The sequence below is a fragment of the Xenopus laevis genome, chromosome 9_10L (assembly GCF_017654675.1).
Source record: "Xenopus laevis strain J_2021 chromosome 9_10L, Xenopus_laevis_v10.1, whole genome shotgun sequence".
NCBI lineage: Eukaryota > Metazoa > Chordata > Amphibia > Anura > Pipidae > Xenopus > Xenopus laevis.
This window is the reverse complement of record NC_054387.1, coordinates 61807751-61821384: the sequence shown is the minus strand read 5'-3', so window position 1 is coordinate 61821384 and position 13634 is coordinate 61807751. Positions and strand designations below refer to the sequence as shown.

The 13634-nt window shown below is 39.8% G+C and overlaps 1 protein-coding gene across 3 annotated transcripts in view; it reads left to right on the top strand.

Annotated features, from left to right (window-relative positions):
• The window catches only part of zfand2b.L (zinc finger, AN1-type domain 2B L homeolog), a 12180-nt gene extending 6343 nt beyond the window's left edge, over nucleotides 1-5837 (top strand). For all 3 annotated transcript variants that reach the window (XM_018235692.2, XM_018235693.2, XM_018235694.2), the window contains exons 8-10: nucleotides 339-415; nucleotides 1489-1564; nucleotides 2571-5837. In XM_018235692.2, the coding sequence (XP_018091181.1) occupies nucleotides 339-415; nucleotides 1489-1564; nucleotides 2571-2621 (204 nt within the window). In that variant the 3' untranslated portion in view covers nucleotides 2622-5837. The remainder of the gene's footprint in view (nucleotides 1-338; nucleotides 416-1488; nucleotides 1565-2570) is intronic.
• Nucleotides 5838-13634: the final 7797 nt, after the last annotated feature.

Genomic DNA, 13634 nt, shown 5'->3' with positions numbered 1-13634 from the left:
TCTCATGCTAAATAAGCTAAATATAGTTGCATGGGACTATATCACTAACAGTTTCATAGCAGATCAGTTTTACAATTATCCATCTAGCTTCAGTCTCATTAAAGGACTAGTAATACCTGAAGTAACAAGTTATTTCTGTCCTGTGCTTGCAAAAATTTGATTAATTTTCTATGTTTAATACATTTAATATTATACAACTATTTCTATGTAATGTTACAGAGACAAATTATTTGTGTGCTGCAGACTGTCGCTGTGTGTTTCTTCCCTTTGTGAGCCAATATTCAATGTGTCTTTTCTACCAAAATATCTTGTGCCTGACTCCAAATTTGTTCTGTCAGACAGAGGAAGAGGCTCTCCAGAGAGCATTAGAAATGTCACTTGCAGAATCTTCTGGAGCTGCAGCACAGTCGCATAGGTTTGTACAGTTTCACTGACTGGATTGGTATAAGATTTGGTTTTTAAAGTGGACCTGTCACCCAGACACACAAATCTGTATAATAAAAGTCCTTTTCAAATTAAACATGAAATCCAATTTCTATTTTTTTAAAAGCATTCATAGCTGTTGTAACCTCATTTAAAAATCTCAGCTGTCAATCAAATATTGTCTGCCCCTCCTCTATGCCATGGGCATAGAGGCGGGGCAGACAATTACTTTCACTTTCAATTCAGCACTTCCTAGATGTCACTGCTCTCCACACATTCCCCCGTTCTCTTTACCATTGAATTGTGTAGCCAGGGCATGGGAATGGACTTCAGGTCCCCCATTCTGGTGCACAAACATGATTCTGAGATGATGCAAGGCTTTCCTTAAAAACAGTGTGCACAAAATGGCTGTTGTCTGCTTGCTATCATTTTGAATTCACAGACTGAAGGAAACAAGATTCAAATAATTTATACAGTGTAATTAAAGTTCATTTTGCTTGACTAATGTGATAAAATAGGATTATGAATAATTGTTTTGGGTAACGGGTCCCCTTTAAGGGTCCACATGAGCTGAAACCTCATCCACATTTCTTAAGAATTATTGGTTACCTACACCAGGGTAAGGGAATCCAGACTCTCACTAAGCCAGTTATAGATTCTGTTGTCATTGCTTTCTGTTCATGAGTTGCTCTCTGTACAAGGTGTTGAAGAATGGATTGCTTCTGACTGAGAAGCCAGACAGGAATTTTTCCTTTGTAAGGAACTTTGACTGTTTAAATCAGGAAGGAACTTTGAACACTAGAGCTTACTCTTACTCCACCAAAATCTCTCAGTTGGCATCAAGCCCCACCCCCATAGGAAAGAGTGCAGCCTAGGAACAGGAAGTATAGAAAACGAGAGTGCTATACCTGGGGTTGTTCTAGTTCTGAGAATGCATGCAGTTACCCAGGCCAAGGTTTTAGCCCAACTGGTCTTTCATAAGGCCATTCTTGGGGGCAGCTCCCTAGGTTTTCTCATGTGCTATAATTAGAGGGACCCCCATTTTTGATAACTGTATTCTTTCAGCTCTCAAGAGGAGGAGGATTTGGCTCTGGCACGAGCTCTCTCAGCAAGTGAGGAGGAATACAGGCGGCAGCAGGCGGTGAGTTTGCTAGTATGGCTCTTCATATAATAAAAAATTGTAGCTGCTCTTCAGCTATGTAGGTATAGCTTATTGTGTGCCCAAAATGTTTCTTCTCTGTATATTTGTATTTACTATTCCTAGACACTACAGTATGACGGTTTAGTTACTGTGTCTATCTTTGTAATTATACGTATAAGCTATACTAAACTGCCATACTATAGGGAAGGAGTGCCCATACTTTACTAATGCAAGTTCTGCTTTAAATCATGTTGTCCCATTATGATCTACATCCATAAAAGCATTGGTAGCATTCTGTTCCATGGAAAATATTACTTACATATTATATTGATTTATGAGAGCATGCATATTGCTATATTTAACAACTATTTCTTATGTAAACTTTACATAATAAATATCTGAAAGAAAAGCATTAAATAAGAGGGAGATTTAGACAAGCTGTTTGTTGACGGTGTCTTGAGATCTACTGATCACCAGCTAAAAGTCTATTGGTAGATCCCGATCTGCTGTAGGGTATGCAAGAGTATGACTTATTAAGTGCATATATCATTTGTTCACTATATTCCTACATGGATGAGAAACTGCCACATGGATTATACTTTAGGTAGGGTTGCCACCTTTCTGGAAAAAAATACCGGCCTTCCTATATTTTCGCCTTTTTCCATATTGATAACATTGGCATCAAGCTTCATTTTTACTGACCAGCCTGGTAAAATGCCAGCCAGGTGGCAACCATAATTATGGGCTACCTCAGAAATTCTCTGATTATAATCCTTGGATGGGGATGTTCTAATTTGGTTTGTTGGAACCACTAAAATTAAATAAGAATTTGTAACATGATGCATTTTAACATTTGGAAGGAGACTGAGGGGAGGAAGTCACTGTCGTGTTACCATTCAAAAACACATTTCCTATATAAGAAGCATTCACTTTCAATTATACGGGCTTTATTTATTTTATATCTAAAAGCATAGCATGACTGGCTAAACTTTCCTGTGACATTCAGATCCAAGGCCAGAATCGAGATGCCAAACAGTCTACTTGCAGCATGTCTTAGCTCAAGAGCCAATGGAATTGGAACTGCAGCACAGACACATCACCTCCTACTTCCACCGGCGACTCTGCACTGTGGACACCAAGATGGTCGTTTCTTCCTACCAGAGCTGATTGGATCTCAAGGGGAACTGCTACTCTTACTTTTGTACAAACAAGTTGGTTGTATAGTATTAATAAATCCTATTATGATCTGCTGTGTTCCAGAACCAGTAGGTTTGGTCCATGAAGGAAGTAGTTTTACTTTCTGGCTCTCCGGCTGTTGTTAAACTACAATCGGGATTCTGGGGGTTGTATAGACAGACATCAGACGGAGAGCCACATGTTGAATATTCTTGCCACAAACACTGAGTACTGTTACATGTGGCAAAAATATTTAAAGCTACAGTAGCAAGGTTGAATTCCAGTGTAGACATATATCCCATAATGGAATTTGTTTGCTAATGAATACGGTGCTAGAACTTGCTGAGGGCATCCAAAGGCACAAGCCTCTTTTCCTGCAATCTGATTGAAGCAAATTGTACTGTACTGTGCTCTGTAAAGCATTGAAACTGACTGCCAGTTACTCTTTAATAGTGTCTTACTGATCTGATTGTATTTGGTCTATGTATGAGGAAGACTTTCAGATTCTTTAAAAAATTTGTGATTTTGTACTTGCAAAAAATCAAATTCTTAAAGGGAACACAAACTCACTGATTACTTGCTATAATATTTTCTCTGAGCATCACTCAGTTCATTTGTGCTGTTTTTAAGAAAAACACTTTGTTTTAGGGACAGTCCATCAGGGAACTCACTCTACTTTCTGGTGCTGGAGGCAAATTGATTGTCCAATGAGAATCCTGCCTATTCTGCTTGCTGCCAATTTTCTTTGCACTACACATGTTCACGGGCCAGAAGGAGTTACAAAAACAAAGACCTGCCTTTCTGCTGCATGGTTACAGTTATATGTAGATTAGGCACAATTAAGCTCTCTCTCTCTTATATATATATATATATATATATATATATATATATATCTATATATCTATATCTATATCTATCTATATATATATATATATATATATATATATATATATATATATATATATCCTGGTATTATATCAGGTACAAAGGGGTGAAACATTGTTAAAGAGGAAAGTTGTCTAAAGTGTAAACATTCTGCAGAGATGAAGACGAAAGCTTTAAACCCATCCGCACTGAGCCCATACACTGTGTTGCCTGATGGCAAGTATAGCATCAAGGCTTCTTATAAACCGAGCTGTTGAACTCCATCAGTACTGTATCCTATAGCCCTACTGCCACTAGACATTTCCATTCATTCCACACAAATATATAAATCAAATCTTATTTGTTTGCTGTGGATCACAAGACTATTGGACTCATTTCCTAAAGCATGAGCAAGGTGCCCAGTGTTTTTTACACTATGCCACCTTGGTAAAAACATTTTTTTTTTGAATTGCAGAATCTGTCTGCACTTGAAATAAAGCCCAGACAAGTGGCAACAACAAGCAGAGTGATTTCCTTGAAAGGCAACTTTAAATACAGGTACATATACAAAAAGTACTGAATGAAATGTAAAACTTGCGAGTGAGTATGTATATTTGATTATTATTATTAACTCTTTTACTGAATCCTCCTACCAGAATGTGCAAGGATACAGGTACTGGGGCCATTTCCAGCCTGCACCCCTCTGGCACGGCGTATTCGTGGATTCTGCCAGCGATATCCCAAGAGTGGGGGTGCAGGCCAATGTCATGTATGCACATGTATGAACCTCTGTGACTTTATTCCTTATTACTGCTGTAATGAGCTCCTGCATTATGGTTACTGCACAGGCTATGGCTTCTGAGACCATGTATGGACGCTGCTGTACTTAATCTTATCTTATAACAGGGCAAGAGATGCAACTGAGATGCAAAGCATAATAATTATGGCTTATCAAAGGTCCCTTTAGGCTATTCTTATTTGTAATGGGGAGAGTTCCTTTCAAAATGAACCAACTGGCATTTTAGTACATATCCAGGTGTAAACTCTAGTTGGATACTGTCTTATCATGTTAGGGGATGCTGGGAGTTGGGAGACTTAGGTTGATTGATTCTCAAGAGTTTTAGAATTTTAATATGTTCTGTGCAGTGGCAGGCCTGATAGAAATGGGAATACAAAGCAACATGTGTAAATGTACAATATGTCCTACTTGCAACCTTACTGCACTTGTGCCGACATAGAGTGGTTAGGCTGCTAGGAAACCTAGGCTGTAGGTGTGAATTGCAGCATTGACTAAACCATACCTCCCAACTGTCCCTTTTTCGGAGGGACAGTCCCTCTTTTGACAGCTCAACCCGCAGTCCCTCATTTGTACTGGAAAGTCCCTCTTTTCTCTGCACTGAACAGCCAGAAAAAGAAACAAAGTTTCTCACTTAATTGGCTTTTAGCAGAGAGCCCAGAACAGCCACAGGTGCAAATAAGATACTTTGTAACAATTTTGAGACACAAAAACACAGTTTAGATAAGGAGAAATATTTTCAAACTTTCATAACCTGCCAAATTTTGTAAAACAAACATGGTAATTAGGGGGTGTGGCCACAGAAAGGGGTGTGGTCAAAAAATTGCTGCGCTACGTGAGAGAAAAAAATTTTTGTCCCTCTTTTTACTTCCAAAATGTTGGGAGGTATGACTAAACATTGAGTCTAAAATGATCATCTTCAAACTGTGAAGAGCAGGAGGCCTGCTGGGACTAATAGTTCAGCTGAAGAGGGAGAGATTGAAGTATAAGGACACCATAGCACTTATAGCAACCCCCTAAACTTTCCAAAGTAACATCTAGATGCCTCTGGCTATTGCAGAACTACAGATCTCCATCTTCTTGCTTTCATATGTTGGTGGGAGTTGTAGTTTAGCCTTGTTTGAATTGCTGTAAGGTGGTTGGTTGTATCTCAGCATCTCTGCCTATGGATTTATATAGGTTTGTTGATATATATTATATATATATGAGCTGTATGTTCTGCTGCATCATTCTCAGGTCCCACAAGCGCTGGGGGTGGAAGTGCATGACAATGACATATTCCCCTGACACTGTGATCTCGGCTTTGATTGGTCAGAGAAGCAAAACTGCTTCCCATATGTTTTCTTGTATGAGCCCAAAGCCGCACCCCCAGTCGCAAATCCACTTTTGCTTATTTTAATTTATAACAACCAAATAAATTATGAATGTAAACACAAATGTGCTTGGTCTCTGATATATCTATACAGTTCCTGCTGCAGGATGTTGAGTGATATTCTATGTGCCTTCTATGTGGGAAAGTACTAACTGGCAAGTGATCAGAATATTTTACAGCAGGTATTGGCAACCTGTAGCTCTCTATTTGTAGTCCAACCACAATAGGATAGCTGCAGGTTTCTTATATGTATTATGGGGAGTGTCTGGCTGATACAATATTACTGTGATTAATAGGTTTTTGGGGCCTTGTAATTCTCATTCTCACCTGTTGCTGGCTACAAGTCACTTCCATAGAAAGCATTAGAACAGGCCACTAACTATGAGCATGTTGTAGGCAAATAGGAGGTATGAGAGAGAACTGTTGAACAACATTACAGACCCCCTCATTAATAGTAAAACAGGGATACTTTTCCTTTGAATAGGTGGTAAGCCGTAGGGCAATGTTTCCTAATCTTGGGTCTTCAGATGCATGTTTTTAGCAGAAATCATGGGGTGCCTTACCACTTAGTATGACCTCAGTTAAATTCAAAAAAACTTTCCCATAAATCACACCCTCCTGGCCTGCCCAGGTTCCCTTCTATTAAATCTAAATATGCCCCGGGGCCCTCCCAAATTACTCCTCTCTCCCCCACAAGCCGACTACTGTTATAGTCCACATCAGACTATTGCATCTGTCTGGTTGCCCTACTAACACTGAGCCCCTGAGAGGATTCCCACCGTCCCCTCAATGGTGGCCTTTTGCTTTAAACTTTGCTTATATGGTGAAGAATGCTGGGAGCTGTAGTCCAGCAACTTCTGGGATCCAAGATACCAGGAACTATACTAAGCCTGTATATTTGTAGAAATGCTTTCAGTTGCTGGACTAAAACAATATGGCTGCCGTGTCAGCATTCCCATCCAGCCAAGCAAGGTCACTTACCTTATGAGTCAGTTTCCACTAATTGGACCTTGTATTGATGTCTGATAAAATTTTTTTAAAAAAACTACACATTACATGGCACCCACACAATAAACTTTTGATTTTCCCCTAATTCAAATTAAATTTAGCTCAAGGAATCCCCAGTGATCTCCTATATATTTCATGGTTATAGGAATTGTCTCACATTGTCATACAGAAAGACCCATGTGTCACTATTGTGTTGGAATGTACCATGTTGGGAATTTAGGGGAAGCACTAGCATCAGGCATTTGCTTTCTTGTAAAGCAAAATTAGTGAAAGATAATTATTTCACCAACTTGATGCTTAGTATGCATTGTCTTTTATCTGGGATTTAATAGATTCCTTTCATATATTGTCTAATAGCTGATCCTATCATTGGCTTCCAGAAATGCACCAAATCCACTATTTTGGATTCGGCCGAACCCCTGAATCCTTTGTTTCAAGATTTGGCCGAATACCAAACCGAATTTGAACCCTAATTTGCATATGCAAATGAGGGTGGGGAGTGCAGCTAAAACATTTTTTTACTTCCTTGTTTTGTGGCAAAAAGTCAAGGATTCAAATTCAGTTCAGCCAGGCATGAGGATGCGGCCGAATCCTGCTAAAAAAGGCAGAATCCTGGTCGAACATTAAATTGAATCCTGGATTTGGTGCATCCCTAGTTGCTTCCAGCAGTTCTTTTTCAAAAATGTCCCTGGGCTGTCAGGCTAGACCAGGGATTCACAGTTTTATGGAGAACATCCCACTTTGGGACTCCAAAGTGATCTTGAACAGAATAAGTCTTAAAACCATTAGAATAGACCCAAACCATGGACTCCAAAGGGGTGTGGCCTGCTGAAAATTAGCTAACATTTGGTTTAGATTGGAAGTGTGGTTGGGCATAACATTAATGCTTAGTGATTTGATCCACTACAGTCTGGCCAGTTACAAAAGCCCTTTTCATATTAACCCATTTGAAGGCTTGCCCCCTCTCAAAGTGTCTCTTCTATAGGTTCTATAGAGCCTACTGTCCCTTTAAGTGTCTCTTCCGTATGCTTCCCTTGTATATCCAATTCCTTTAATTGGAAGAAGAACTTAACCTTTTATTTTTTATGGTAAGTTATGCAATTGTTTATGAGCAAAATCATGAAAATGAAAGCATGTACTTTCCCATGAGCTCATGGTGTTGGTATAAAGGTGAAGTATAAGAGAGTTCCTTTGACTATAACATCAGATGTCCTATAATGGATACCCAGATGCACTGTGACTCCTTTCTGAGTGAAGATGAGAGCAAAATAGCAGAAGATGCCAAACAGAGAACCCAGAGGATTCTCACTGATGCCCTGAACAAAAGGTCTTGTATTTTGGTGGAGGAACCTGAGAATATTGCTCAGCCATATAAGGGACATTGCCCAATATTGAGTGTCCGTCTGGTGCAGGATCTGCTGGAGGAGCTCCATAAGGTGACATTTAGACATAGGGAAATGCATGTAACTGAAGACTGGATTGCTTATGTCTATCCTGCCAGTAGCAAGAAGATCATCTACCTCTGCCCTAAGTTCTGGAGCCAGTGCCAATACCTACAAAAGAACTCCTGTCCAGGGACATTGCTCCATGAAGTCTCCCATTTCCTCGGATATGAACATAGATTGGATAAGCCCCATGAAGGAGGCAGTCACAACCTTGTGCTGCAGCAAAAATTGTGTCCCTTGACCAATTACACTCTTGAGCTTGCCTTTTCAGTGTACATGAATCATTCTCAGCCTTATACAGATGGACAGTACCACTGCTGTGGGGAGAGAGACAGGGACTCTGTGTGTGAGAAGTCCCAAATGAGCAGAGAGATAAGGTAAGGCGTGCTGCTTATACAACTACCTCTATGCGCTAAGAGTCTATGGCAAAGCCTGAAGGGACACCGGTTGGACACCAGAGATCCTGGACACTGGGGACCCATTCTGAAAACACTTAAATGTAGACAGGGTTAAGTATAATAGGGGCCATACAGGCCTGTGGCGGACGTAAGAAAATAATTAATTATGGGAATTGCCTTTGACTGGGGCCCACCAACAGAGCCTATGACCCTGCTTGTGAGCACCTATTATAATTATTTTTAGCATGCTTATTGGATGTGGGAGGGGCTATACCAAACCTTTAGCCAATCAGATAATTGGAATGTTCTCCATTTAAATATGTAAATTGCCAACTGGAATAAATGTTACAGTATAACTTATAGTAACCAGTAAATCAGATGTTTTCTTTCAACCAGATGACCAGCAAATGCTACTTTCTGATTGGTTGCTGAGGATTACTAGACCTGATGCAAACTTTGTCATTTTAATACACTACATATTAATGAGACACATTAACAGGTACAGTAACCCATGGCAACCAAAAGTACTAGGCTTCTGATTAAGTAATGTTTGTTTAATGAAAGCAAATATCTGATTGGTTGCTGTGGGGCAAACATAGCCCACCCTGGGGCTCATTTATAAACAGTGGGCAAATTTGTACCTGGGCAGTAACCCATGGCAACCAATCAGTGATTCGTTTTTTCAGCCAACCTCAGGTTAAGTGCTGAAAGCAATTATCTTATTGGTTGCCATGGGTTACTCCCACTGTTTATAAATGACCCCTCCTGTGCAGGGCCGGAACTAGGGGTAGGCAGAGTAGGCATGTGCCTAGGGCGCACAGCTGGAGGGACGCCAGGCACGCACCTTCTCTGCCTCTGCTATCCCCTAGTCCGGTACCTGCTCTGGCCGACGTGCGCGTTTGTTTTGCAAAGCGCCCAATACAATTTTTTGTGCATGTGCTAAAAAATACTAGTGCGCATGCGTGAAAAATGAAAGTGCGCACTCGTATTTTTTCGCACTTTTTTTTTTTTTGCGCACTTGCGTATTGGGCGCTTTGCCGGGCCAGGCTGCCTAGGGCGCCTGCCCGCGTTGGACTGGCACTGCTCCTGTGTTTTAACAACCAACCTGATAACACTGACCAACTACAAAGACATATTTAATGTTTTCTAACAAGAAACCTGAAACATCTTTGCAGTTGGTCAGTGTTATACAAAAGCAAGTGAGTTAATATTTTCTTAATCTGCAGATCTCCAACTTTTGCATCTCCCAGAAATGTATGATCACTGCAGGGGCTCCGCATTATACAGATGTTTATCTGCGCAGAGCTCAGCTCTTCTTTATATCATTTATGGCAACCATTGTGTTTTGTACCCACAGGCAAGCGACTAAGAGACCATTAGTAAAGAAGACAAGAAGAAAAGTAATGTAGGATCTTGTAGTCCACTTCCTCTGTCGGTGCCCAATATCCGTTCTCCTTTGGATGCAACAATCAGACAATATAAATGCAAACGGACCAGCGGCAAATAGCTTGAGGGTAGGCAAAAAAGGACAGATTGACTAATATATATATATATATATATATATATATATATATATATATATATATATATATATATATATATATATATATATATATATATATATATATATATAGACAAATACAAGATTCCTCTGCACTCAACCCATTATCAATATATTTAAGACAGAGACATTTTGTGCATACTGCTACTGAAAAATGCCTTACCCTTTAAACAAAACAGGGATTGTTTGTCCATATATTGCAATATATTTAAGCTGGCCAACTACGTCAAAGTCATCCCATATCTGGCCAGTCCTATGCTCAATTTTCATTTGATTCATTAAGAATTCTATTGCTTCATTATACATTTTATAAAAGGGACGAATACGTTTTACCTGCAACTTACTAGCTGCTTTCAAAGTATATATATATATACAGTGGTGTGAAAAACTATTTGCCCCCTTCCTGATTTCTTATTCTTTTACATGTTTGTCACACTTAAATGTTTCTGCTCATCAAAAACCCGTTAACTATTAGTCAAAGATAACATAATTGAACACAAAATGCAGTTTTTAAATGAAGGTTTACGTTATTAAGGGAGAAAAAAAACTCCAAATCTACATGGGCCTGTGTGAAAAAGTGATTGCCCCCCTTGTTAAAAAATAACTTAACTGTGGTTTATCACACCTGAGTTCAATTTCAAAGGTTATAAAGCCATTTCTAAAGCTTTGGGACTCCAGCGAACCACAGTGAGAGCCATTATCCACAAATGGCAAAAACATGGAACAGTGGTGAACCTTCCCAGGAGTGGCCAGCCGACCAAAATTACCCCAAGAGCGCAGAGACAACTCATCCGAGAGGCCACAAAAGACCCCAGGACAACATCTAAAGAACTGCAGGCCTCACTTGCCTCAATTAAGGTCAGTGTTCACGACTCCACCATAAGAAAGAGACTGGGCAAAAACGGCCTGCATGGCAGATTTCCAAGGCGCAAACCACTTTTAAGCAAAAAGAACATTAAGGCTCGTCTCAATTTTGCTAAAAAACATCTCAATGATTGCCAAGACTTTTGGGAAAATACCTTGTGGACCGACGAGACAAAAGTTGAACTTTTTGGAAGGTGCGCGTCCCGTTACATCTGGCGTAAAAGTAACACAGCATTTCAGAAAAAGAACATCATACCAACAGTAAAATATGGTGGTGGTAGTGTGATGGTCTGGGGTTTTTTTTGCTGCTTCAGGACCTGGAAGACTTGCTGTGATAGATTGAACCATGAATTCTAATGTCTACCAAAAAATCCTGAAGGAGAATGTCCGGCCATCTGTTCGTCAACTCAAGCTGAATCGATCTTGAGTGCTGCAGCAGGACAATGACCCAAAACACACCAGCAAATCCACCTCTGAATGGCTGAAGAAAAACAAAATGAAGACTTTGGAGTGGCCTAGTCAAAGTCCTGACCTGAATCCTATTGAGATGTTGTGGCATGACCTTAAAAAGGCGGTTCATGCTAGAAAACCCTCAAATAAAGCTGAATTACAACAATTCTGCAAAGATGAGTGGGCCAAAATTCCTCCAGAGCGCTGTAAAAGACTCGCTGCAAGTTATCGCAAACGCTTGATTGCAGTTATTGCTTCTAAGGGTGGCCCAACCAGTTATTAGGTTCAGGGGGCAATTACTTTTTCACACAGGTTTGGATTTCTTTTCTCCCTAAATAATAAAAACCCTAATTTAAAAACTGCATTTTGTGTTTACTTGTGTTATCTTTGACTAATAGTTAAATGTGTTTGATGATCAGAAACATTTTGTGTGACAAACATGCAAAAGAATAAGAAATCAGGAAGGGGGCAAATAGTTTTTCACACCACTGTATAGTTAGATCTACAACTATGGAAGGGGAGTGCTCCTTCACCTTTAGGTTGTTACTATCACCACGGGGACTTTGTTTTATACGCTTATACATTGTGGAAATGTGAGTGCAATTTTTTTTTATATATATTTTATTATTAAAGAAGATTTTACACTATTCTAAGCGCATTCCTACAGAACTTTTGAAACACTGGAGAGGAAAGAGCAGACTGCCTGTGAAAGCCAACACTTTATTTGAAGGTTTATAAAAATACTAAATGTTTGTAAGTACCCACCTAGAAATTTCTCAAAACACTGGTTGGGACCAGGGGGGCCCGGGGCCCATCAGGACTGCTGTCCAGGGCCTCCCCTCCGGCCCCCCACACCCATACTCCGACTCACCTCTAGGCGCGCACATGACGGCGCTCATGTGCAAACGTCACCATGCACAAATGCGCCGCTCAGCGCGCATGTGCTGAAGGCACTGCATGGCGCTAGAAAGAAAAAAAATTTGTCGAGGGGTCTTCAGGAGAGGGGGGTCTGGCCCCGCGGGGGCCCATAAGGTTTTTTTCCCGGTGTCCCGCCGGGCCAGTCCGACATTGGTTGGGACTGTACTTGCACTGTTTGGAGTAAAGGTGATGGTAACAACCTAAAGGAGAAGGAGCACTCCCCTCATAGGTAATCACCCATAGTTGTATAACTAATAGTTAAAAATTCTACACTATATTAGTCAATCTGTCCCTTTTTGTCTACCCTCAAGGTATTTGAGCGCTGGTGAGTTTGTAATTATATTGACCAAGAGACCATGTTAGATCCCACTGTGGCAGCTATGAGGGATATCAACAGACAATTCTTTGGCACATCACTTCAGTCAAGTGCATTCAACTCCTCAGGCTACTTCTAAACCAGTCACCATATTCATTATAGCAGGGAGGAAGCACACCAATACATTTGCCAATGCCTTTAGACCATTTATTCAGCAGAATGTGGCACAAGCTTTTGGGGATCAACCCCTTCCTCAGGGGCAATACAAATCCAATAAACACATAACACCACCTGACCCATCATGTGATACATTTTAACCCATCCTTACACAATTCCAATGATCCATATGTATAAAATAGTGAATATACTGTATAAATCCCACAGTTCATGGAGAAAAAGAAATCAATTTTGGAAAAAATCTATTGCCTGCTCTATAAAAATAAGTACTAAAAAGTCAGTTATACAAATCAAAATATGACATAAATTACTTATATTAATACATATTGTATCAATTTAAAATTTTAGACACATTGTACAATCAATAATAGATTACTTGTATCAACCTGTATCAATAAATATTGTATCAATTCTAAACTTTAGACACAATTGTACATTTTATTATAGAAAACATTGTAAATTAAAACTTTCATTTCATCCCATAGGCGAAAGGGAGTCTAATCTTTTTATCCAAGCTGCTTCACGCTGTAACAATTGTTTCCTTTCCTCTTCTCACTGCATTTACCTGTTCCAATACAGTCCATCGTAATTGAGATACTGTATGTTTGTTATGAAAAAAATGTTTAGCCACTGACGTTTCTGAAATACCTTTTTTTTTTTTTATTCTCCCGTTTGTCTATATCAGGTACATAATTCCATATACTACTGTTATGTTCATTTAAACA